This window comes from Dendrobates tinctorius, unplaced genomic scaffold (genome assembly GCF_039654945.1).
Source record: "Dendrobates tinctorius isolate UK_male_01 unplaced genomic scaffold, ASM3965494v1 ptg000030l, whole genome shotgun sequence".
Lineage (NCBI taxonomy): Eukaryota > Metazoa > Chordata > Amphibia > Anura > Dendrobatidae > Dendrobates > Dendrobates tinctorius.
The window spans coordinates 27,988,946-28,016,209 of NW_027361698.1; the positions used below are offsets into that span (position 1 = coordinate 27,988,946).

A 27,264-nucleotide genomic window follows, 5' to 3' on the forward strand; every position below is an offset into this window, starting at 1 on the left:
TAAATGGATATATAGAGCAGATTTCTAATCTGCTTTTGCTATTGAAAACATTATCTATGAGCTCAAAAACCTTTCAGGTGATGCAGTTTTTTTTAAAAAGATGATCAGCTTTTGCAGCTGAAAAACGTATCCTCAAAAAACACAGGAAAAATGCTGTGTGTGAATGCAGCCTTAGATCAGGAATATAACAGCCATTTATAGGACATTTCATAACTTTCCCAAACTCCTATGAAAAAATATTCAGCACATTCTGCATTGAACTACTGTACCCAATTTATTATATATTTTAGGAGTCGGTCCATTTTATACCGACTCCAACTCCGACTCCACCAAAATGAGCACCGACTCCGACTCCACGACTCCGACTCAGACTCCACAGCCCTGATTGCTCTAGCATCACTGCGTTGAGAAACACGTGATGGTGTCTCCGCAGTGTTGGATGTTGATCTCCATGAGGTCACTCATCCTCATTTTCACAGTCTTTTACTAGGCATTGCTCCTACTAGCCAGTTTCCTACTCCACACTGATGAGGGGCAATACCCCAAAACAGCTGTCTGTGGATGGATACCATGTTTTGGCTTAGGTGGTTTCCTTCATTGGAGACTGCCCTTCCCGTGGTTGTTCCTTCCCGGTGAAAGACCTGGCTAGTCATTGCTTGCGTTGAGAAACATGTGATGGTATCTCCGCGGCTGTTGATTTACATGTTTTTCCATCGTTTTAAGAGTCTTTATAGAGCACAAGTGTGATCGACCCCAGATCAGTGCACGCCTAAAAAGATGGAGACCACCAGAGCAGATGCCAAATGGAGTACAAAAAGTGTCTTCCTCTGCCTCGTTATGGTGGGTGGTTGCGTTGGTGATTTTGCCTGAATCGCATACCGAGTATCAGTAAAAGTGGAAACCCCACTATAAGGTGAGACAAAGAAATAAACCAATTAAGACATCAGTTTTTTTTATAGATAAGCAGGTGAACAGTATTTTTTTTTTTTTTTTTTTTTTAAAGAGTGATTATCAACAAAAACTGAACAAAATTATTGTACATTAAAAACAGACAGTTGGTCAAAAATCACAGACATCTAAATGAGACCAAAAGATGGCCATAGTTTTACACTTCACCCAATCCAGACTTTGCCCTTCCAAGTAGTCCTCCCCGATAGCAGCCCGCCTCTCCTTTCATTAACATCCATTCTTACAATTTTGGAAAAAAAAAAAAGTTATGACATCAGTTCCCAATTGGTCGCTCAGTTTTGGTAACTTTCAGATTCAAGTAAATCAGAACAGAATCACATTCATAATTTTTATTGAATCCAGCATAGTTATGATGTTCAGAAATGTCTGTACAAAAGGACTGGGATGATAAAGAATTGTTGCGCTAAGGCACCAGAGAGTCAATATGTGCTGAGAAAACCGCAGTGTAGAACAGAACAGTCGTAGCAATCGTATAGTAAGAGAGACTATAAAAATATAGATCTGCAGTGCAGCCAGGCAAATTATCTGTATTTATAAAATCCTTCTCCGGTTTTCTTTCCCAGTTTGTTCTCAGCAACCAGCTTATTGAGCAATTCACAGGGGGCAAAAAGGGGGTTTTCAGGTTCCATCTGGTGCCAACCTGTGTTGATGAAGAGAAAAAAAAAAAAAAAAATTATATCTCTCTCTCTCTCTCTCTCTCTCTCATATTAATAGAATTCAAGATGATACAAAATCGGCTGAACTACAGTGTATGGGATTTTTTTGTGTCTATTATTCCACCATCATTTACAGATATGAAATGAATCAGAGCTTAAAGACTGAAAGCTGTCCAAGTGCACAATGCCGGCCTACTTTGGGGCATGTAAACCTGAATGAGAGACGGAATAAACCCAATCCGCTGCCCAAAGCAAGCAGCTAAATCAATGAGACAACGAGGATTTACATTCAAGCATCCAATGATCAACTTTTGTTCTGTTAAACAGGGTGGAATACTATGTAACAAAGCTATAAAAGGAATCAAGAATACACTGAGTAGTTGGTGAACAAATACACTTAACCGGCAAAGTAAAAAAAAAAAAAAAAAAAACCTGAAAGAAGAGTCACCCAAATCTATCACAATATTTGGTAAAATTACGTCTGGCCCTACCATCCATGATGTATTTACTGGTGTCAAGACCAACGTAGTCCAGGAGTTCAAAAGGACCCATTGGGTAACCGGCTCCCAATTTCATTGCGACATCAATATCTTCCTTAGATGCATGACCTGAAAACAAGAAAACGTTTGGTTGGACTGCAAGTGATCAGGAGGGAAAAGCTCCTCCACCATCCCATCTACGTAGTCCATTAGTAAAACCACCACCTCCTAGCTCATTAGTGTAATTTCTGTCTTCACTGAACACAGGTTTTACCAGAGTAATGTGAATTTTGGAAATTAATGGACAGTCCAGGAAGACAAAGAAGCAGATTTCTGACAACATGTATGGAAGTTGATCACATGTACTATTGTTTTATGAAATAAAAAGAAGTGGCGGTTACTCAAAGTTTAAAACTAACATGGAATGGTTCAGCCTTTAGGTTCACATGTTGCAATTGTGTGGCCACATGGTCAATTAATCTGCAATCATTTCTTCATTGGGCAATATACAGATGTGGCCAAAAGTATTGACACCCCTGCAATTTTGTCAAATACTCAAGTTTCTTCCTGAAAATTATTGCAAACCCAAATTCTTTGGTATTATCTTTATTTGTCTTAAATGAAAAAAGACAAAAAGAATTGTCCTAAAGCCAAATTGGATATAATTCCACAACAAACATAAAAAAAGAGGGTGGACAAAAGTATTGGCACTGTTCGAAAAATCGTGATGCTTCTCTAATTTGTGTAATTAACAGCACCTGTAACTTACCTGTGGCACCTAACAGGTGTTGGCAATAACTAAATCACACTTGCAGCCAGTTGACATGGATTAAAGTTGACTCAACCTCTGCCCTGTGTCCTTGTGTGTACCACATTGAGCATGGAGAAAAGAAGACCAAAGAACTGCCTGAGAACTTGAGAAACCAAATTGTGAGGAAGCATGAGCAATCTCAAGGCTACAAGTCCATCTCCAAAGACCTGAATGTTCCTGTGTCTTCCGTGCGCAGTGTCATCAAGGAGTTTAAAGCCCATGGCACTGTGGCTAACCTCCCTAGATGTGGATGGAAAAGAAAAATTGACAAGAGATTTCAACGCAAGATTGTGCGGATGTTGGATAAAGAACCTCGACTAACATCCAAACAAGTTCAAGCTGCCCTGCAGTCCGAGGGTACAACAGTGTCAACCCGAACTATCCGTCGGCGTCTGAATGAAAAGGGACTGTATGGTAGGAGACCCAGGAAGACCCCACTTCTTACCCTGAGACATAAAAAAGCCAGGCTGGAGTTTGCCAAAACGTACCTGAAAAAGCCTAAAACGTTTTGGAAGAATGTTCTCTGGTCAGATGAGACAAAAGTAGAGCTTTTTGGGCAAAGGCATCAACATAGAGTTTACAGGAGAAAAAAAGAGTCATTCAAAGAAAAAAAAAAAAAAACACGGTCCCTACAGTCAAACATGGCAGAGGTTCCCTGATGTTTTGGGGTTGCTTTGCTGCCTCTGGCACTGGACTGCTTGACCTTGAGCATGGCATTATGAAGTCTGAAGACTACCAACAAATTTTGCAGCATAGTGTAGAGCCAAGTGTGAGAAAGCTGGGTCTCCCTCAGAGGTCATGGGTCTTCCAGCAGGACAATGACCCAAACACACTTCAAAAAGCACTAGAAAATGGTTTGAAAGAAAGCACTGGAGACTTCAAGGTGGCCAGCAATGAGTCCAGACCTGAATCCCATAGAACACCTGTGGAGAGATCTAAAAATGGCAGTTTGGAGAAGGCACCCTTCTAATATCAGGGACCTGGAGCAGTTTGCCAAAGAAGAATGGTCTAAAATTCCAGCAGAGCATTGTAAGAAACTCATTGATGGTTACCGGAAGCGGTTGGTCGCAGTTATTTTGGCTAAAGGTTGTGCAACCAAGTATTAGGCTGAGGGTGCCAATACTTTTGTCTGGCCCATTTTTGGAGTTGTGTGAAATGATCAATGTTTTGCTTTTTGCTTCATTCTCTTGTGTTTTTTCATTTAAGACAAATTAAATGAAGATAATGATACCAAAGAATTTGTGTTTGCAATCATTTTCAGGAAGAAACGGAGTATTATCTGTCAAAATTGCAGGGGTGTCAATACTTTTAGCCACAACTGTATGAATCAGCACCGAGGTCCTTAAAGCTGCAGAAAGAAGAAGGTCTAAAAGGCACCTGTTACAAATTCAAGGAAGTCTGGTCACCCAGGCAGCTACCGTAACCACACCATCACTACACCTACAGGCTCCTACAATCTCCCATGCGCCTTCACCCCCCCCAAAAAAAACAAAAAAAACTGGTTTTCACCTTCCTATCCAGGCTAAATATCCTACCAATTGAGACCAAAAAGTAAACCATATGTAATGGAAAACCACTGTTTGGGCAAACGGCAGGGCTCGGAAGGGAAGAAGCACCAACTGAGTTCTAGAGCTCAATTTTGGAAGGAATACATTGTGGCTGCCATGTCACATTTGAAGAGCCCTTGCCATGTCAGAACAGCAGACACTCCTCCACCCCCATTTTGGGAACTACATCTCAAGGAATTCATCTAGAATTGTATAACATTGGGTTGAGTAAATGGAAAAAAAGACAATTTTTGCCCCTATAATGTTGCTTTGGACTCAAGTTTTTAAATTTTCAAAGAGGGATAATAGGACAATGTTACGCAATTTATAGAGTTCATTTTCTTCTGAGTATGCAAGTAACTCATGTGGACAAAAACGACTTTTGAGGCACAGTGCAGAGCGCAGAAGAGAAGGAGCGCCATATTGGGGGTTCAGATTTTGATGGAATTGTTTGAGGGCGTCATGTCACATTGGCAGAGACTCTGGGGTGCCAGAACAGAAGCCCTCCCCCATAAGTGAATCCATTTTACAAATGACCGTACACCCCCAATGAATTCATCAAGAGTGCAGTGAGCATGTTGACACCACTTGTGCTTCAGAATTTTACACCATTGGGCAGTGAATGATTATATTTTTTCCCCTGAAGTGTTTTAACTCCAAGGATAATTTTTAGAACGGCTGATGGAGGGGAAAAGGACCTACCAGTTTGTAGTGCAATTTCTCCTGATTGTGCCAATACCCTACATGTAATTGGGAACTATTAAAGGCACAGTGGAAAGCTGATAAGGGAAGGAGTGCCATATTATTATGCAGATTGTGGTTATGGTTTGCAGGAGCCATGATCCACTGGGAGAGCCCCTGAGGTCACAGAAGAGCAGAATCCCCCAACAAGTGTCCCATTTTATAAACTACACCTCGCAATGATTGTGTAGTAACACTGAAACGCTGTAACCGATCCCGCTGATTCGAACACTTTTTGTCTGACAAACTGTACTGCAAAATAGCAGTAAAATTTGTTTGACATGACCTTGCGTTTTTGAAGATATTGGAAATTTGGCAAAAATTTTCAAAATGTCATTTTAATTCTAATGCCCTTAAACCAGAGTTATGTCACACAAAAGTGTTAATAAATAACATTTCCAACATGTCTACTCCAGGGGAAGAGTCTTGAGGAGATCATTTGCATATTCCCAGTGCCTTCTGGGATAAGTGAAGAGTCTCCGCGAGCTCAACGATCACTGGGTTTTGGCCGTTGCAGCTGAAAAGAGGAAATTGGAAAAACCGCGCGCCGATTTGGCTCATCTTTCATCGTTTTTAAGAAATCTCAAGATGGAAGAGGCCAGGAGCCATTTGGTGAGCTGCATTTCTTGCTACATGTTCACAGATTTACCAGTGGAAAAGCCAAACTTCACATGCCACAAATGCAAGCTTGTGTCCCTGTTGGAGGAAAAGTTGCAAAATCTCGAAGAGAGGTTAGCTACGTTGAAGATCATTAAGGAAGGTGAAGAGTTCTTGGACAGAGCAGAATTATCTCTTCATGTTACAGAAAGAGAAGAAATTCGAAGTGCACCTGAAGAAACAGAGGAATGGAGACATGTGACCCAGAGAAGCAGGAGGATCAGGAGGCAGTCAGCACCCATACTGCTCAGGAACCAGTACCAGGCTCTAACTCAGGAAAACGATGAAGAAATACATCAGGATAAGACTTTGCCAACAAACAGCAACCTTGTACGCCCTCAGAGTCCTCCTGGATGGAGAAAGAAAAATGTTGTGAAGAAGAAACGGAGAGTGGTGGTCATGGGGGATTCCCTGCTGAGAGGAACAGAGGCCGCTATCTGCAGACCGGATATAACTACAAGAGAAATGTGCTGTCTTCCAGGTGCAAAAATTAAAGATGTGTCTGACAGGATATCAGGACTCTTCAGACCTACAGATGACTACCCATTCCTGCTACTACATGTGGGGACAAATGACACCGCAAGAAACGACCTGGAAATCATCTGCAGAGACTTTGAAGACTTAGGCAAGAAAGTGAAAGAACTGGGAGCGCAGGTGGTCTTCTCTTCCATCCTCCCAGTGGATGGCCATGGAACAAGGAGGTGGAATAAGATTCTGCAGGTGAACAACTGGCTACGTCGATGGTGCCGTCAGCAACGATTTGGATTTCTGGATCACGGAGTGAACTACTTATACGATGGACTACTTGCTAGAGATGGGGTGCACCTTACGAAGACTGGAAAGCATGTATTTGGAAGTCGCCTTGCTACACTTGTAAGGAGAGCTTTAAACTAGAACAACATGGGAAGGGAAGCAAAAGACCAGAAAAAGCCATACACCTGACAAATGCTATTGAGAACTCTGCTATTAGAAGTGGAAAGGAAGAACAAAGACGAAAGAATCTAATTAATAAAAATATTGGAGAAAGAGAAACCAATCACAAACTAAAATGTTTCTATACTAATGCACAAAGCATGGGCAACAAACAAGGAGAATTGGAACTACTAACACAGGAACAGAAATATGATGTCATTGGCATCACTGAAACTTGGTGGGACAATACACATGATTGGAATACAAGACTAGAAGGATACAACTTATTTGCAAGAAACAGACTTGATAAACGAGGAGGGGGTGTCGCATTGTATGTTCGAAACGCGTATATCTGCACAGAGATTGAAGCTTCAGAGACTGGGAGTTCTGTGGAAACTGTTTGGGTAAGAATACAAGGACAGAACAATGGAAAGGACACCATTGTAGGCATTTACTACAGGCCGCCTGTGCAAGCCGAAGATATAGATGAACTCTTTATGCATCAGATGGCCAAGTTCTCCAAGAAATATGACATAGTTGTCATGGGAGATTTCAACTATCCAGACATTTGTTGGGAAGCTCTCTCAGGCAAAACTAACAGGTCAAGGAAATTCTTATCCTCTCTTGCTGACAACTTTATCTTCCAAAAGGTAAGGGAGAAAACAAGGGGAACTGCAACCTTGGATCTAATCCTTATAAACAGGGAGGAAATGGTTGAGGAGGTAAAAGTGGCTGGGACCCTAGGAGGTAGCGACCATGCTATTTTAGAATTTTGGATTACTAGAGGTGGAAGACCTGTGAAGACTCAGACGTCAAGGTTAGATTTCAGAAAGGCAGATTTTAAGGGATTCAGAAAGAGAATTGGAGGGATCCAATGGCTGGATATCCTTAAAAACAAAAATGTCCAGGAAGGATGGGAAATCTTGAAAAATGAAATTCTCAAAGCACAGTTGTTAACAATTCCGAAAAGAGGGAAGAATAGGAAGCATTTAAGGAAACCAGGATGGATGAACACAGAACTTAAGCACATGCTAAAAAGGAAGAAAAAAATGTTTATAAAATGGAAAGAGGGAGGCATATCTAAAGAAGAATATAATGCTGTCTGCAGAACCTGCAGGGCACAAATCAGATTAGCTAAAGCTGAAAATGAACTGAGGCTTGCAAGAGATGTCAAAAGCAATAATAAAGGATTTTGGGGATATATCAAAAGTAAAAGAAAAGTCAAAGATGCTATAGGATTTTTACAGGATGAAAATGATGAAATGGTAAGACAGGATGTTGAGAAGGCTGAACTTTTAAATTCCTATTTTGCATCTGTTTTCTCTCAGAAAGGAAATGCAACATCAACTGTTATTCACTGTCCTATTAAGGGAATAGAAGAATCCATCTATAAACAGAAAGATAGTGAGGAAACACTTAGCTAACCTAAATGAATTCAAGTCTCCAGGTCCAGATGAATTACATCCCAGAGTACTGAAGGAGATAGCAGAAGAAATTTTTGAACCCCTCTCCATAATCTTTGAAAATTCTTGGAGAACAGGAGAAGTGCCAGAAGACTGGAGAAGAGCAAATGTTGTTCCTATCTTCAAAAAGGGGAAGAAGGTGGACCCAGGCAACTATAGGCCGGTGAGTCTGACTTCTATACCAGGAAAGATCTTTGAACAAATTATTAAACAACATGTATGTCAATACCTGGATAAGAATGAAGTGATTAAACAGAGTCAGCATGGGTTTGTAACTAATAAGTCATGTCAGACTAATTTAATTTCCTTCTATGATGGTATTACTGATTGGGTGGATCAAGGAAATGCTGTAGATATAGTATATCTTGACTTCAGCAAAGCATTTGACAAAGTCTCTCATACAATCCTTATTGAAAAAATGACTAAGTATGGAATGGACAAGGCAACTGTTAGGTGGATTCATAACTGGCTTAGTGATCGGACCCAAAGAGTGGTCGTAAATGGCTGCACATCCAGTTGGAAGAATGTCTCAAGTGGGGTACCACAGGGCTCTGTCCTGGGCCCTGTATTGTTCAACATCTTTATCAACGATTTAGATGAAGGAATTGAGGGTAAACTGATTAAATTTGCTGATGACACAAAGCTAGGAGGGATAGCTAATACTAGAGAAGAGAGAGAGAGGATTCAAAAAGATTTAAATAAACTGGAGAAGTGGGCAGCAACTAACAGAATGGTTTTTAACAGGGAGAAATGCAAAGTACTACATCTGGGCAATAAAAATGAAAAAAGCATATATAGAATGGGAGGAATAGGGCTAAGTGACAGCACATGTGAAAAAGACTTGGGTATACTAATAGATCACAGACTGAATATGAGTCAACAGTGTGATGCAGCAGCAAAAAAGGCAAATGCAATTCTAGGATGTATTAACAGAAGCATACAGTCTAGATCACGTGAAGTCATTATTTCCCTCTACTCCTCTTTGGTCAGACCTCATCTAGAATATTGTGTCCAGTTTTGGGCACCACATTTTAAAAAAGACATCAACAAACTGGAGCAAGTTCAGAAAAGAGCGACCAGAATGGTGACCGGTCTGCAAACCCTGTCTTATGAGGAAAGGTTGCAGGATTTGGGAATGTTTAGTTTGCAAAAGAGAAGACTGAGAGGAGACTTAATAGCTGTCTACAAATATCTAAAGGGCTGTCACATTGTAGAAGGATCAACTTTATTCTCATTTGCACAAGGAAAGACTAGAAGCAATGGGATGAAACTGAATGGGAAGAGACACAGATTAGATATTAGAAAAAACTTTTTGACAGTTAGAGTGATCAATGAGTGGAACAGGCTGCCACGAGAAGTGGTGAGTTCTCCTTCAATGGAAGTCTTCAAACAGAGGCTGGACAGACATCTGACTGGGATGATTTAGCGAATCCTGCTTTGAGCAGGGGGTTGGACCAGATGGCCCAGGAGGTCCCTTCCAACTCTACGATTCTATGATTCTACTTTACATATGCAATCAAACTAAGGAACAAAAAAAGCGCAATAGGGTCTTATCCGGGTTATTATTAAAAGAATGATTTAGAATGTACTCACCCTTTTCAGGAGAGGTTCAGGCATATAGGATCAGTAGTCTGTTTGCTGCACGTCCAAGGGTCAGCTCTGTGACCGCTTAAAGCTTCAAATTTTGGAATAAATTCATGGACTTCAGTGCGCTGCTAGACAAATTCACTAATCCAGGTTATGAGAAAGATTAACTGTTTATTTCCCAACGCGTTTCAAAGTGTATACCACTTCTTCCTCAGGGGATGACATATAGTGAATTTGTCTAGCAGCGCACTGAAGTCCATGAATTTATTCCAAAATTTGATACTTTACATATGCATCATTTTTGAAACCCAATTTTTTGGTAGGAAGTTAGAAGGGTTAAAATTTGATCAGCAATTTCTCATTTTTACATCAAAATTACAAAACTATTTTTCGGGGATCATACACCAGACAGCATTCACAGTACCTCCAGTCAGATTTACCCGGAAACCCCGGTATAAGCACTCAGCGCAGAATAAATGTGCGCCGAGCCTTACTGCGATGTTTGGGAGGCAGAATGAACAAAACAGCAGCTGAAGAATTGGTTTTATTTTTTATGCCGTTCCTCGTGTGGTATAAATGATTAGGCAACTTTATTCGTTGGGTCGGTGCAATTACAGATTTATATCGGGTTTTTGTTTGGCTGCTGTCACACAATAAAACGCTGTGTTGCAAAAGAACTATATTTTGAGAGCTATAATTTTTCCATGTTTCGGCCAACACAGTCATGTGAAGATTTATTTTTTTGCAGGACGAGTCGACGCTTTTATTGGTACCATTTTCTGGCTCATAACATATTTTGATCACTTTCTATTCTGATTTTCTGGAGGTAGAATGAACAGAGACATCGGACAAGATAGTATGCCAATGCCAGCCTCCCTCCCTTTGATGTGGGCTCCGATGTTGACGTGTGCCTTTAACAGCCGTGCGTGGAATCGTAATGACCGGCGAGTTTTAGCATTTAGTGAACATGAAGGGGAGGGGGGGTTGGGGGGACACTGTGGGATTGCACTTTTTTAAAATTTCACCACGCTTGGAATCTTTTTCCTGGGTTCAAGTACACGTCATGGTAAAACCAATCGCTTTGCTCAAAAGTACAACCGGTCCCACAAAACAAAACACACACAAGCCCTCACATGGCCGTTTTGACCAAACAAAATAAAAAAAGGTTGAGTCTCTGGGAAGAAGGGAAACAAAAAATGAAGATGCAAAACCAAAAATACCTCTGGTCGTTAAGGGTTTAAAATAGTGGCGAACCACTTTAGAGAGTATCCTCAAGTTGGTTTTTGCCTGCTGATAACAACGTGGTTAGATCTTTGGTTTGTTTCACATTTAACACAAGATGTACTGAGTCCAATGAGGTTTACTCTGTTCGTCAGCAGGATTATGAAGAAACCCGTAATATCACAAACACAATTATGGACAACTTTTGCATTTCATGGGTCTGTTCATTTCCTGGGTTGATTTTCAGGTCTGTGGATATGCTGCAGCCCAGCGACCTACCTCTTTCATGAAGACGCACAGATTCCATTAGGTATGGTACCAGAAGGCGATTAACAATAAAGCCAGGGGTGTCCTGAGTAGGAAGGAATATTCATTTTAGTCCAAATATGTGCATATGAGGACGGTAAAGTTACTACAATCTGCAATAAATACCTCGGGAAAAAAAACAAAGCAAAAACCCTTATCTGGTAGCAGTACAATTTACCTTACATGACACCGGAGTCTTTCCAAGTGCTTTACTGAAGTCAATGAGAGAATCAAAAGTTGTTTGGCTGGTCATTGGTGTCTTAATAACCTGGAAGGGGCAAAGAGGAAAAAAAATTAAATGCTTTAGTATAAGTGTGTGACAGAAAATAATTTTCCTAACTTTAGTGTGCAACACACATATACAGTATATAACATTGCTTACTGGCATTCTGTTGCTTACTGTGTACACCACTTTTCCATTGTACCCAATGCATACCGTATTTTTCGGACTACAAGACGCACTTTTTTCCTCCCAAAATGTGGAGTCTTATAGTCCGGATGTACCCTGCTCTGGCAGGGAGCGGTTTCAGCGGAGCAGCAGGTTACAGAGGCAGGAGCTGGCAGCTCTGGCTAACTCCTGTGCCCACTGCTAAGAGAAATGAAAATTCACTGCATGGACGTGCAGGACAATGAATATTAATTTCTTTTTGGCATCCTGATAAGGTTGGTCCCATCCCATTCCTGGTATGCATGGTCCCATCAGAATAGAAAAAAAAAAAAAAAAACCATTACACTTACCTTCCACCGCTCCCTCGCAGTCGCAGTGTCCTGCTCCAATGCCAGCAGCCGCTTAATGCTTGTAAGCAGCGTATGGCAGAGACGTCATGCGCTGCTCACAAGCAGAGCACAGCTGCCGGAATCCTCACCAGGACTGTTCATTGCAGAGAGCAGCGAGTTTTCATCGCTCTCCAGTAGTGTGCAGTATCAGCCAGAGCCTTCCTGCTGCAGCCGGCGGTCACGTGTGCCGATCCTTAAGAGAAATGAATATTTAGATTATGAATTTCTCTTAAGTGTCGGCAAACATGACCACGTGCAGCAGCAGGAAGGCTCCGGCTGACGCTGCGAGAAAACTGAAGAGCAATGAATACTCACTGTGATGAACAGTCCCGGTGAGTAATCCAGCAGCTGTGCTCTGCTTGTGAGCAGCGCATGACGTCCCTGCCATATGCTGCTTACAAGCATTAAGCAGCTGCTGGCACCGGAGGAGGGCACTTGCGAGGGAGCGGAGGAAGGCTAGTGTAATGGTTTGTTTTTTTAATCTTTTCTGATGGGACCATATTGGCCAAGGCAGGGATGAGGGGGACCATACTGGCCAAGGCAGGCTATATTAAGTACAGCACTGACCACATTTTTTGCTTCAGTTTTTTTTCCCCTAATTTCCTCCTCTAAAATCTAGCTACATTTTAAGTTCCGGTGCATCTTATAGTCTGAAAAATACGGTACATTTAAGTCAAAGCGCCCACCTCCATCAGCTTCATCAATGGTACTGGATTAAAGAAATGCAGCCCTCCGAACCGGTCCTGCCTAGTTGTGGAGTTGGCTATGTCAGTGATTGCCAATGAAGAGGTGTTGCTGGCGAATATGGTGTGCCTGCAAGAAATGAAGACCGGTTAGGATCCGTCAGATATCTATCCAAGAGACACAGCTTCTTTACAGTATGAGGGGCAATGGTCATTCAACAAAGTCCAGTGCTTGCTATCCAGTTTTCTTACTACTATAGAGATTCTATTTTTCCACAACTCAATGACCGCTAAATAGACATTTTAATTATGTATTTTGGCCACAATTCAAAAATTTCTCATTGGATCTAGGGGTCTGACATCAGATGAAATAGGTGCCAAAATGCTGCCAGATAGCAGTCTGGAAATAAAGTTAAACTGAACCACTATATCCAAAAGGCCTACACCAACTTTTGGTTAAATTAATGAAGAGCAACTATGGGAAATTATTCTCTAAGTGCCATTAGTAACATGTGAGTGCTATTTAGGGCATATGCCATTTAAGTCAAGCGATTAATTAATGTGGGTATGACTGCATATAAGTAACATTAGAAATGTGGTAGTGCTGCATGAAGAAAAAATGAACTAGAAGAAATGTAGAAGCAGCTTTGCTATAAGGTACCTTAATGCACTGTGCAGGGGAAACCCTTACAACCATCCTCTTAAAGCACCACTCCGTGGCTACAACATGATTGACAGAGTCAGCGGGAACGGTAACAGGCGCCTAATGTACGTTTATAAGAGCGTCGATCTGGCCTTCAGACTTATGAGTAGTGACCTCCCCCCAGCAAATACTGCAGTGATCTGACAGGTCACACGTTAAAGAAAACTACCTAGCAGTGTTGAGAACAGCAGGTAGGATGATGAGCTTAACCCCTTTATGACATGTGCTGTACATATCCACCTTTCACATGGGCTCCGGTGCCGAACCCACATCTTTCCTGGTACATGTCAGCTGATTTGAACTGCTGACATGTGCCCCTAACAGCCGCATGTGGAATTGTGATCCATCCTGTTAAATACTGCTGTCAATCTCCGACAGCCTCGTTTAACACGATCGCGCTGGATGCATGTGTCACATGACCACGGGTCGTCGATGGGTTGATATGACAACTTGGGGTCTGCAGCAGACCCCTGCTGTTGTCATTATGGAATTGCTAGAGCAAGTGAGCATTTCCGCAGCCCTTTTTTGCAATTTTACCACACTTGGTGTACAAGAAAATTTGAGTTCCAAGTGGCGTTGTTAAAAAGTACAACTTGTCCCACAAACAAGCCCTCACACGGCCATATTGATGGAGTTTTTTTTTTAAAGTTATGGCTCTGGGAAGAAGGGGAGCAAAAAACAAACGAAAATGGGCTGCGGAGTGAAGGAGTTAAGACTAGAATCATGGAACTTAAATTACTTCTAAAAGCTAAAAAAGGAAAAATAAATGCTGATGTGGTCCTTTAAGGATATATCAGATAGTAAAATAAAGACTGATGGGTACGCTACCTTACACATCTGAAAACAAACTGTCCCCTTCCCAAACCACAGCATTATGCCGCAGCATGGAGGACCAGCAGCATCAGTACATTACATTGGCTCCTATGGGTTAGAGCAGACCCACATAACGCTATGTGCCAGCGGACGCCTGTGATAAGCGAGTCACTACTGAACCAGCTTAGCGAGAATTGCAACACTAATGTACATGGAGGAAAGGAAGCTTCGTGTACTGTATCGGTGCTCCACTTTAGAGATCCTTTTACAACACGTACATAGTAATACTGGCAAAAGAGGATTAAATAACCATTAAGTGTGCCCTACTCTGGTGCAAATTTATCAAGTCTCTTGAATAGTTCACGTTTCACTTCCAAGTTCTCAATTATGGCTTCCACCACCAGATCAGTGCTGTGCACAACGGCCGCTGGGTCTGTGCTAGTGCTGAAGTTTGACAGGGTTTTCGTGATGAACTGTGATGCGGCCTGAAAAAGAGGTAAAGGGGGCAACAAGTTACACTGGATCTACACAAGAGTGGCTCTTCATAATGTACCAACCTTGCTAGTTGTAATGGTGGTCTGTGCCAAGGGCTGCTGCACTGGCGAATATTAGTCACCACTGTGGCGGGTGAGAACTTCATGGTCTACAGATGGCTATGCTGTATATACGCCCTAAGCCCCTCACTCTACTATAGATGTTTAGCACAAATTTATATAAAGCAAACAATTAACCCCTTCCTGCAAATGGAAGCAAGTACACGTCCAGATTGCAAGCAGTGTACCACAATCCACCATAAAGTTACAACCCAGGAGTAGTGCCCATGCAATCTGTAGCAGGAGCCGGCTGTAAAATATGGCCGCCTTCCTGCTGTATGTGCTGGGACCTCAGCTAGTTCTGATCCCAGCACTTTAACCCCCTTAGATGCCGCTGTCAGGAGGAACAGTGGCATGTGAGAAGTTTGATAAAAGTAGATTGATTTTGCTGTGGCAGTAGAAATGCTGACATAAGAAGCAAAGGGTGGCAAAGGTTGCTAAAGCAAGAAGGAGGCCTAACAATGGACAAGTGTCATACTTCAGATTATACCAGATGTAGGGGTCTGATAGCCCAACACTGTATTGTAAGGTAATATAATACGCTGCATGTTAATTTGTGCTTTACAGACTTTAATACTATTAAATATAAAGCCTGTAATTTTCGACTAAAATTGAGTTAGCCCTATAGTCCCCAGGATTCCAATAGACATCTTTTGAACTATTATCAAAGTATGATGGAAATTATGCACACAGATTTCTATGGAGGTCCTGATGACCACCTCCACATGTAGTTTACCTTCCATCGCCTTTGTGTTAGGGCCCCCTTCACACATAGCGATCTCGCTAGCGAGATCGCTGCCGAGTCACAAGTTTTGTGACACAACAGCGATCTCACCAGCGAGATCGCTGTGTGTGACAGCGATCAGCCCCCCTGCCGGGATCGCTGTAGGAAACCGCTGGACATTTCTTTTGTCGCTGGTCTCCCATTGGCCAGCACACATCGCTGCGTGTGACAGGCGGGAGACCAGAGATCTGCTGGTAACTAACATACACATCGGGTATCCAAGGGACGTGCGTCCCTTAGATACCCGATGTGTACGTTAGTTACCAGCTCCCTGCATCAGCGCGCTGGTAACTAACGAACACAGCAAAGCCGCGCACTCGGTGTCGCTGTGCTGATCGCTGGTGAAGCCGTCTGTGACAGCTCACCAGTGATCACATAGCGACTCACCAGCGATCCTGACAAGTTGATATCGTTGTCAGGATCGCTGGTGAGTCGCTATGTGTGACTCCAGCTTTACTCTTTATGACGACAGCACAAAAGCTGAAGCTCCTCCTAGCTGACTTATGATCTCACAAAATGTCATCTTTACTTTGATGTGGTCATAAATCAGAGAGAAGCTCAGTTTAGGGCTCAGACATTACTACTTGGTGAAAGTGAAAAAACAATGGAGACTTGCATTTATTTTTCACTGCACTTAAATTTTTACGTACATAATATAGTAAAATGGACGAGTCATTCAAAAGCTACAAGTCATCTGGCAAAGAAAAATGAAGGTCTGTCCTTTAACCTGATGCTATTAGAACGGGATAACAAGAAATTCCTTATGAATACACGCTGTTAGATGAGATTTTTCTTGGAGCCTTAAGTCAATTTCTAGAGCCCTCATATTGAGGAGGATATGTTAAGGTAGAATAAGATACCATCATGTCACCTCAGGCTTGTCCGCAAACATCTTCTTGGTGACTCTTTTCAAGCTGTCTTCAATACTTTTGGCAGATTTCTTCAAGATGTCATCAGTCTGGTCCACCAAGACAACAGTGTGTCCGGTTGCTGCAGCCACCTGCAGATGAAATGCAGAAGGCCTCCAAACATCAGCAACTTTATCATTACATATTGAAGGCACAATGGTTAATGACCACAAACTTAGCATTAAAAAAAAAAATTGCATAAAATTAAAGCATTTGAAAATGTGTTGGACACCCTAAAACCAGCATGGATATATGCTCTTAGACACATCCCAAAAATCCACACCTCATCTTCTACCACCTCAAGTGCCATTTTTTTCATCCCTTCAAATGGGAAATTCAGGGAGGACAAGACTGACCTCCATTACACAATCAGTGATGACTTTACACCAGAGTTAAAGTCTAGAAACAAAACAAGCCGGTAATGTAGGGTATTGTCAAGGTCAGCAGCACAGACTGAACTAAACATTAACCTGACCCGTCAGAAGCAGCCGCATCTGTGCGGTCATGATGGGCCAGGGCCTAGTCCTCATCTCCTACATTTCTAAATGATGTCAGAACGTGATGAGGTGATGTCAGCACTGAGGGAGATTTATCATGAGTGGAATTTACACTCAGATCTAAGTGAGAATCTTTAAAACGTCTCCATTCATAACCTGTACCATCTTGAATACCACCACAATTGAAATGCCCAAACACACAAATCTAATATATAAAGCTGAGTGTGTGTGTATGTGTGTATGTGTGTGTTGTGGCCAAAAGTATTGACACCCCTGCAATTCTGTCAGATAATACTCAGTTTCTTCCTGAAAATGATTGCAAACACAAATTCTTTGGTATTTTTATCTTCATTTAATTTGTCTTAAATGAAAAAACACAAAAAGAATTTTCCTAAAGCCAAATTGGATATAATTCCACACCAAACATAAAAAAGAGGGTGGACAAAAGTATTAGCACTGTTCGAAAAATCATGTGATGCTTCTCTAATTTGTGTAATTAGCAGCACCTGTAACTTACCTGTGGCACCTAACAGGTGTTGGCAATAACTAAATCACACTTGAAGCCAGTTGACATGGATTAAAGTTGACTCAACCTCTGTCCTGTGTCCTTGTGTGTACCACATTGAGCATGGAGAAAAGAAAGAAGACCAAAGAACTGTCTGAGAACTTGAGAAACCAAATTTCTCATGCTTCCTCACAATCTCAAGGCTACAAGTCCATCTCCAAAGACCTGAATGTTCCTGTGTCTACCGTGCGACCCCACTTCTTACCCTGAGACATAAAAAAGCCAGGCTGGAGTTTGCCAAAACTTACCTGAAAAAGCCTAAAACGTTTTGGAAGAATGTTCTCTGGTCAGATGAGACAAAAGTAGAGCTTTTTCAGCAAAGGCATCAACATAAGAGTTTACAGGAGAAAAAAAACAGGCAAAGAAAAGAACACGGTCCCTACAGTCAAACATGGTGGAGGTTCCCTGATGTTTTGGGGTTGCTTTGCTGCCTCTGGCACTGGACTGCTTGACCATGTGCATGGCATTATGAAGTCTGAAGACTACCAACAAATTTTGCAACATAATGTAGGGCCCAGTGTGAGAAAGCTGGGTCTCCCTGCAGGACAATGACCCAAAACACACTTCAAAAAGCACTAGAAAATGGTTTGAGAGAAAGCACTGGAGACTTCTAAGGTGGCCAGCAATGAGTCTACACCTGAATCCCATAGAACACCTGTGGAGAGATCTAAAAATGGCAGGTTGGAGAAGGCACCCTTCAAATATCAGGGACCTGGAGCAGTTTGCCAAAGAAGACTGGTGTAAAATTCCAGCAGAGCATTGTAAGAAACTCATTGATGGTTACCGGAAGCGGTTGGTCGCAGTTATTTTGGCTAAAGGTTGCCAATACTTTTGTCTGGCCCATTTTTGGAGTTGTGTGTGAAATGATCAATGTTTTGCTTCATTCTCTTTTGTGTTTTTTCATTTAAGACAAATTAAATGAAGATAATAATACCAGAGAATTTGTGTTTGTAATCATTTTCAGGAAGAAACTGAGTATTATCTGACAGAATTGCAGGGGTGTCAATACTTTTGGCCACAACTGTATGTATGTCCGGGATTGGCATCTGCACCGTCGCAGCGTCAGCCACACGTCTGGACCCCAAGAGCGTCATAGGCTATGTTGTAGGGCGAAATTTTAACCCCGCGCGTTCCAATTCACCAAACAATTTGGCCTATTATTCTTATCATTTCTATAGTGTTATCGTCCTTCTGTAAAGCTGGAAATAACAATTTATTACCGTGCCAACACACACCACCCTCTGACACAGACTGCAGGGGGAGCCCAGTATCACACAGAATAGGATTAGATACACAGCTCAGCAGTCAGTATCACACAGGATAGGAATAGATACACGGCTCAGCAGACAGTATCACACAGAGTAGGATTAGATATATGGCTTTGCAGTCAGTATCACACGATAGGATTAGATTTACAGCTCAGCAGACAGTATCACACGATAGGATTAGATTTACAGCTCAGCAGACATTTTCACACAGGATAGGGTTAGATACACAGCTCAGAAACAGGATGTGCCAAAGGACAGAACATTTTCATTCCAAAAATTCCACTCATTCCATCTGATTTGTTTTTTGATTTTAAACGCCTCCAGTTTCCAGTTTAACTGCTATTTGCAATGTCCATTAACAATGCTCAGGAACAGTCCTTGAAAGTAGTAGGGATCGATTTGCAATCCCCATGCTTTTCTCATGGTCAACTTTACGTGGTCTGTTCAAGAGTTGGAACTGACAAAAATCTGCTCATCTTTGCACCGAAAGGAAAAAACAAAAATCTTGAATGAGTTGAAAATAAAATACTATCAATACTTGGGTAATCGCTTAGTTAATTTGTGTAGGCAAATCTGTAGTGTTGACTATATGATGAGAAATGTTTTTATGTGCAATATAATCATTATAATTTGTTATAACTAACCACAGTTGGTTACTATGCCCAGGCAACGCCGGGCTCTTCAGCTAGTATGTAATATAAGAGTAATGAAATGTTTTTATACTTTGCATAATAAAGATTAGATCAAAAAACAGATACAGAAGGGGAAAACCTACAAAGACAAGAGTGGTAATCATTCTATTATATGGAAACAAATAGATACACTAGCACATAAAATTATGGTGTATGATTAATTTAACAATATTTGCATAAATATATTTTTTACACACACATATATACACTTGCTGATTTGTGGAAACGTATGCACTGCATATATGCAAGTATAAAATTACGGCTCAAAACACCTCAAGTTAGAGAAAGTCAGCCAATGTAGCACACCAGTTAGAGATGTGGGGGGACACAGAACAAGTAACCAAAAAAAAAAAAATCAAATGAAAAGACAATCAGGCTAAAATAAGTGTATGCTAGTGCCATGCCATACCAATCCAAAATACAGAACATCCTGCACAGAACTCACAAAAAGCACCTAGACCGAGTTAACATATTTACCACTGTTCCCTCTTAGGCTAGTTTCACACCAGCATTTTGAGGCGCAGCGCACACTCGCCGTGAAGCTCCGCCCCCTGGCTCGCCTCCTCCGGTCAGCTCCACCAATGGGCGAATGACGCTGCATGTGACCTGGCATTGGGTACACAGGCTGTGCGCAGGTATGCATTTGTCGGCGCATGCGTCCTTTTGACGGTGCGCCAGCCGCATCAAAATGCAACACGATGCGTTTGGCGCACTGTCAGGAGGACGCATGCGCCGGCAAATGCATACCTGCGCACGGCCTGCGTACCCAATGCTAAAGATAGGGTACGCAGGTCGCGTGCAACGTCATGCGCCCATAGGCAGAGCTGACCGGAGGAGGCGCGGCAGGGCTTCTCAGCGAGCGTACGCTGGGCCTCAAAACGCTGGTGTGAAACTAGCCTTATGCATGTTTCGCTGCGTCAGCTTCCTCAGAGGGGGTATGGATAAGTGTTCCAAAGGTCATTTTTATATAGGTTTCCAATAAACCACAAGACATGAAATAATTAAACACATATGGTGAATGGGAGTTACTTCCAGTTTCAGAGGGGATTATCCCAGGCAGACTACAAAACAAGCACCTGACCGCCCAGCATGTTACTTTATTGGTAGCTGTTTATAATAACTACCTCTTTTATATGCCCCCTTTGTCCGGTATTGAGTGTAATGACCAGTAGGACACGCCCCTGCTGCACGATTGGTCTTCAGCTACACGAGAGGGAGTGCCAATAGAATGTCAGTGGGAGTAAACACCCCACGTGGTTAAGTGCTTGGCGACGCTCCCGGGTAGTGTGACAAGTGCGGCGTCCAGGAAACCATGTCACACACCAACCCGGGTAACTCCACCCCCAGACCACCTAGATTGGAGGGCGTCATTGAAGGGGGAGTGTCCGGAACGACTCTGGATAGACGTGTCGCCATGGACACCAGACGAGCCAACACATCGTGAGCGTTCAGCACACAGGATGAAACCGGTAGTTTCAGGATGAACATATCACTGCTATGACAGCTAAACCGCTTTCACTATCCAAACATTGTTTATCTAGTATAATGGCCACATTAGATTGCACAGGTAAGTATTAGCCAAACAAAGCACATGTGACATACTGTGGGTACGGAGAGTATTCAGAACCCTTTAACCCCTTCATGACCGGAGCTGTTTTCGGTTTTTCGCTCCCCTTCTTTCCAGAGCCATAACTTTTTTATTTTTCCGTCAATATGGCCATGTGAGGGCTTATTTTTGCGGGACGAGTTTTACTTTTGAACGATACCATTGGTTTTACCATGTCGTGCAATAAAAAAATGGGAAAAAGATTCCAAGTGAGGTGAAATTGGAAAAAAGTGCAATCCCACACTTGTTTTTTGTTTGGCTTCTTTGGTTCACTAAATGCGAAGGCCTTGCTCCCCCCCCTCCCCTACCCCACCAGCTGCTTCCAGCATTTTTTGGCATTACACTTTCATGCTGAATATCGCTTGGCCCCCATGCATCTACAGGGTCTATAAGCTTTCCTTTCTGGGTCAGGTATTGAATTATTGTGTGGGCTCTTTTTGCCCTGTTAATTTTTTTTGGGGGGGGGCTCATATGGTGCTGTGAATAGCGTTTTTTTTTTTTTTTTTTTTTACACCTCACATACACAGACCTTTTGGTCCATGTATGACTACACTACTTTATATATATTGTTTGTGATATCCAATATGTAGAGGTGTCTTGTTTGATACTTACTCATTGTTATGTGGGGTTTTTCTCCTGTGGGAGTATCATCATATCGTTATTTCATGATTTGAGATGATTGCAATTTTCCTGCATCTTTTAATCTGTTTTTAATGTCTTTTGCTGTATTGTGTATGTGTCAGATATTGATGTATAAATAAAATTTACTCTTTTTACATTTCTGTGGAGTTACCATATGTAGATATATTGCTTTTCCTTTTTGTTTTTTGCATGATGTATCTTTGAATATATCTTTGGTGAACCCACTTTTGACAAATTTGGCTGTGTGTCATGAACTCATTTTCTGCTCCACCAGTTGAGAGTTCCCCTTCCGTTCTCCCTCTGGTGGTGACAGGAGGTAGTGCGGTTGGTTTAAGTGGTAGTGATCTGCCACCTGATGAGGAAGCTAACGATTGGATCTCTGGAGTATCACACTGGATATAAGACAGCCGACGCCCTATCCGGGTGCTGGACTTCAGCTCTCTTCCAGTCTTTTCAAGTTAAGTTTGTTTTTTGCTATTGTTCACACTTGCGCTTGTTGGTCAATTCAGTTTTTTGTGGTGTTGTCAGTGTGCCCCTGCTGGGGCCATGCCGAAATTCCACTCCTATTAATCAGTATTTGCCAATCTGCTTTTTGTCCCTTATTAGATTGGCCTCTTTTTTGCTCTGTCTCAGAATATTTCAGAGTGCTGATATAGGTTTAGAAGTCTAGTGACTTCAGGGTTAATTTTGCTATCAGAAGTGTTGGACAATATTTTTGTAGGTTATTTTTGGCAGATTGCAGACAGTGTCTTTCCTTTTCTGTCCTTTTTAGTTAGCCGGGCCCCATCGTTTGCTCAGCCTATTTTCCTGCCTTTGTTTGTATTTTCATCTTGTTTCACCGTCAATACATGTGGGGGGCTGTCTTTCCTTTGGGGTCTGCTCTGGGGCAGTTAGTTTTCCTCTTTTCCTGCTTTAGGCTTATGTAGTTCTCCGGTTGTGACGAGGCATCTAGGACCATCGTAGGAACGCTCCACGACTGCTGCTAGTTGTGCGGTTAAGATCAGGGATCTGCAACCTGCATAGTTACCAACTTCTCTGGTTTTCTGAGACTTAGCATGTAGTCTTTTTCCTCCTCGGTTTCCCATACATAACAGTTGTGCCCTCTGTCCATATATTATTACACTTGGAGTAGGGTCACTGGTGCAAGTAGTAGGCCGAGAAGATGCAAGGAGCCTGATTACTTCTTCTGAGACTGGTTCAAAATCAGAGAGTGAGCTAGATGCAGTGCGGGAGGGAGGAGAGTGCATGGTATGAGGGGATTGGGAGGTAATTTCCTGTCGGATATGGTCAATTTTTTTCTTTGAATTAACTGGCCAGATCGTCAGCTCGGAGATCCATGGTTGGGGGCTGCACTCTTGGGTTGAATAGGGAATGAAAAGTGTCAGCGATGTTTCGGGTTATTGGATAGCGAGGTGTTTGAGAGTGTTGAAATAGGTTTGGAGAGGTGAAGGGCAGTGTTGTAGGTTTTAAGTAGAGTTGAGCGACTTTGGTCGGATCGGGTTTCATGAAACAAAATTTGTTTCAGATGAAACTGGTCCGACTAGTGCAAAAAAAAGTCGGAGTTTCGTCCGAAACCCGACCCCAATGCAAGTCAATGGGGAATAAAAGTCGGCATTGAGTGGATGAATGTTTTAAGCATAAACTTATAATGGATGAACTCTTCGGGTAGACTGGATTTTCTCCACAAACGTTCAGCACACCTGGAGCACCGCTGTAGGAAACGTGTTTGCAGGGTGTGCCAGGGTTGTCGCCGTCTGTGCCGAGTTCTATGTATAGGAGGAGCTGCTTCATCCAAAGCACTTTGAAGTGTTTCAGTGTAGAGTCAGGACATGAGATTAGGGTCAATGATGACTGCAAGTTCTTCATAAGTTCCTGGATGTTAATGGCCCATATATTTCTATAAGTGTGGAAAGTGGGGGTGACCTGAGCGGGATGGCAGTTCTTAATAGAGAATGAAGAAGGTTGTGGTCAGAGAATGGGAGAGGGGCGTTTGTGAAGTCATCCACAATCACAGTTTGGCAATCAAACTTATGCAACTACTACTGCAAATTAAGTAACAGATGTCTGCGCTTCCTGCTGTTTGTTCTTGTTTACTGCAATGTAAATAGCTCAACACAACAAGATTATTCTCCAAATTCAACTTTAAAGGAGGAAAACACAGACAACCCACCTCAGGGTGTCCTGAGGGCATTGATATACTTACTGGTCACCGTCTTCTGCTGTCTCCAGCGCTGCTACATTCCTCTCAGCCCCCAACCTTCAAGTGACTGCAGGTCTGACTTCATGGCTGACAGTAGACTTAGTCCCTTTAACGTATGTCTATGACAGCCATGTTCCGAGTCTCAAACTAAGGCCGGGATCACACATGAGAGTAACTCTGAGAGTCTCGCATGTTAATACCCGGAACTGCTGCCGACACTCAGGAGCGGAACGTGCGGCTGCATGTATTGCTATGTGGCCACACGCTCCGATCCGAGTACCGGCGGCAGTGCCGGGTATTATCATGCGAGGCTCGTCTGAGTTTCTCGCATGTGTGATCCCAGCCTAAGGCTACGTTCATACATTCAGTATTTGTAAGCTAAAACCAGAAGTGGATGAGGAATCCAGAAGTGGTGACCTATTTATTATATTTTCCTCTGATTGTTCCTCTCCTGGTTTTGGCTTACAAATACTGAGATAAAATACTCAATGTGTGAACATGGCCTTACATTGAGAAGGCGACCTCTGGTCCACACACAGAACGCTTGTGAGCCGACAGACAGGTCATAGTCACTTGATGAGGGAAGCAGTGCAGGAAACGGCAAAAGTATGTAAATGCAGCCACGCAATAAGGATTGGTAACAGACATGGAGATGAACAGTTTAAAAAACTTTTGGAGTAGAATTCAACCCCTTAAGTTTCTTTACCACTTGCAGCACTTCTGACTGTTGCGACTTGCTGCAAGTGTGATGCATAACCAGACACCAGCCTCTGCCAGTGTTCCTGCGGAATCTTATGACATTGCTCATTAGTAATCATTTACAGTTCACCCATATTCTTGGCCTTGCAACCTACAACCATTTTCTTCAAATATTTTCTATGGCTCTCAAGTCAAGAGACTGATGTGCTCTCCAGGACTTTCTGAAACCAAGCCTTGGTGGACATTAAAGTACACTTGGGATCACTGTCCTCTGTTACAGAAGGTGCAGTAACACCCAAGCTTCAGCTTCCTCGCAGAAGAAATTATGTTTTATTCCCAATATTTCGGGATACTTTATTGATTCCATCTTACCATCCACATGCTGCAGGTTTCTAGTGACAGATGAAGCAAAGCAGCCCCAGAGAATCACTGAACCACCACCATGTTTCACTGTAGGCAGAGTGTTCTTTGCATTAATCAGTCTATCTCCTTCAGGACACATAGGCCAGAAAAGTTCCAGTTTCACCAAGCCACAGGCCAAGATACCAAAAGGTTGTGTAACTTATTGACGAGTCTTAAAGCTCAGGCATGGAAGTCTTCAGTATAACAAACATTATCATCACTAGTACCAATGCCAGCTGCCAAACTTTGATGAAGATCTATTTACCCTTTGTTGCCTCAAACTGAATACTTGGGGAGGACAACCTTGCACAGCAAGAAAAGGAAATCATATCCAGCAAAACTGTTAACTGCTACTTTACTGATGTTTGTTTAAAGAACCATGATGGCGGGTTTTTTTATTGCACCGCTTGAGTTTAAATGTAAGTCGCCTGCCCCGTCTCATACTCCTCGTCTGGCTTTTTCATCTGTTTGAGCAGATGCTCTGTTTGCTCTCCGGCGACAGATGACCTGCCCACAGTTGCATTGTTTCATGGGGCACCGGAGGTCACTTTACAATACAAGTCTACAAGAGCCTCGTTCAAGCCTCATAGACCTGGCGTTGCGCTCGACACAATTTCTGCCTTCCGTCAAGTCAGAGCCTGCTCTCACAAGACAGTGAAGGGGAATCGTAGTGGCACTGAACAAAAAAACACCCACACACCCCAAAGACATCGGGGACTTAGATTTAAAGCACCACTCCAGCATTAGAAAAGTAGCTGGAGTGGCACAACACCCCAAAGCTCATGCACGCTGCCTCTGAGATCTTTCAGCTGGCACAGGTACCGCTGATCGGCGGGGGGACGCATCCCCCCAATGAGATATTGATGGCCCATAGAAAGATACATATTCATGGGCAAGAACTTTAACTTCAATCTTGCACACTCTGCACCTCTAGGGACATGGATGCCTTTGCCTCATTTATGCCCAGCAGCGCCATCTCTAGACTTGACCATACATGACAGCCCCCAGCCCCGGGACTTGACGTTTCCTATCTCACGCACACCTGATAGCACTTCATTATTACATCGGGCGTCAGTGGGACAACGAGTCTGCTCACGATACATTCTATTCAGAAAGTGCAAACAAAAAAAAAAGTTTATAAAACATTTTTTTTTGGCCCAGAACACATTGGCAAAGGTTTTCAGAAAAAAAAAAATAATTGCCACCACTTAAAAAGTGAGCGGTGTTGGGGAAGAACCATTTCCATCCCACACTCGCCAAGTTTTCTGTACATGAATGGTGCGATTTTAGACCAGACCTTGTGCCAATAACCCCAGCCTGGCATGGCCTCTAGTGACAGTGGGGGAGGGGCGCCCCCACTATATAAGAGCCATGTCACCCAGTGTGCTGCCTCCTCCGTCCCGGCAGCCCCCCGTGTACTGGAGTCTGCATCACAAGGCAATAACCAATGACACAGCATGCCGAGGAGATCTGCAGTGTGAACACACCCCGAGCTTTCCGATGCCGGCTCTGCCCCTTACACCCTGGGTACAAGGGGCACCCGCACCATAGATCGCCAGTGTCACATGGCGCAGGGCACAGCACCCCGGTCACATGACTCACCTGCGCTATCCCGGCTCCCATCAGGCCTCCTCCGATCACCGTCACATGCTTGATGTTCAGCTTCTTAGCGGCGGTGGACATACATCTCGCTATCAGCTGCCGGCTGGAGGAGGCCATGTCTGCTCGTGCTGCTAGGGGCTGAAGGACACGCACCTGAGACTACTGACAGCGAGTGACGTCAGAACGGGGCGCCGGGGACGGAGGCTATAGGAGAGAACCGAGTCATGTGTCCAAACGGGGAGGGGCCAAGTACTGCTCTGCTCTGACTAGAACTCAACTCCGTGAGAGCTGTGGTGGGACAGTAGGAGTAGTCTGTAAGGATGAAGATGGGTCAGGGGGAGGAGTCTGTAAGGATGAAGATGGGTCAGGGGGAGCAGTCTGTAAGGATGTAGAGGGGGCAGGGGAACAGTCTGTAAGGATGAAGAGGGGGCAGGGGGAGCAGTCTGTAAGGATGAAGAGGGGGCAGGGGGAGCAGTCTGTA

At 43.0% G+C, this 27,264-nt stretch overlaps 1 protein-coding gene across 1 annotated transcript; it reads right to left on the reverse strand.

Annotated features, from left to right (window-relative positions):
- Window positions 1-1,283: 1,283 nt before the first annotated feature.
- On the reverse strand, window positions 1,284-26,974 carry HADH (hydroxyacyl-CoA dehydrogenase). The gene is made up of 8 exons (XM_073571988.1): window positions 26,784-26,974; window positions 16,574-16,702; window positions 14,653-14,810; window positions 12,813-12,939; window positions 11,528-11,617; window positions 11,323-11,395; window positions 2,117-2,233; window positions 1,284-1,609 (listed from the first exon to the last, which is right to left on the reverse strand). Exons 1-8 carry the CDS (start codon window positions 26,898-26,900, stop codon window positions 1,491-1,493), a joined length of 930 nt encoding a protein of 309 aa, XP_073428089.1. The 5' UTR covers window positions 26,901-26,974; the 3' UTR covers window positions 1,284-1,490.
- Window positions 26,975-27,264: the final 290 nt, after the last annotated feature.

Excerpts from the sequence above, each read along its gene's own strand:
- HADH (XM_073571988.1), bottom strand. The coding sequence starts at position 26,900 with ATGGCCTCCTCCAGCCGGCAGCTGATAGCGAGATGTATGTCCACCGCC. Across the intron at positions 16,703-26,783 it reads TGGGAGCCGGGATAGCGCAG|GTGGCTGCAGCAACCGGACA; the intron begins GTGAGTCATGTG and ends TTTCATCTGCAG. Across the intron at positions 1,610-2,116 it reads CAGTAAATACATCATGGATG|GTTGGCACCAGATGGAACCT; the intron begins GTAGGGCCAGAC and ends TCATCAACACAG.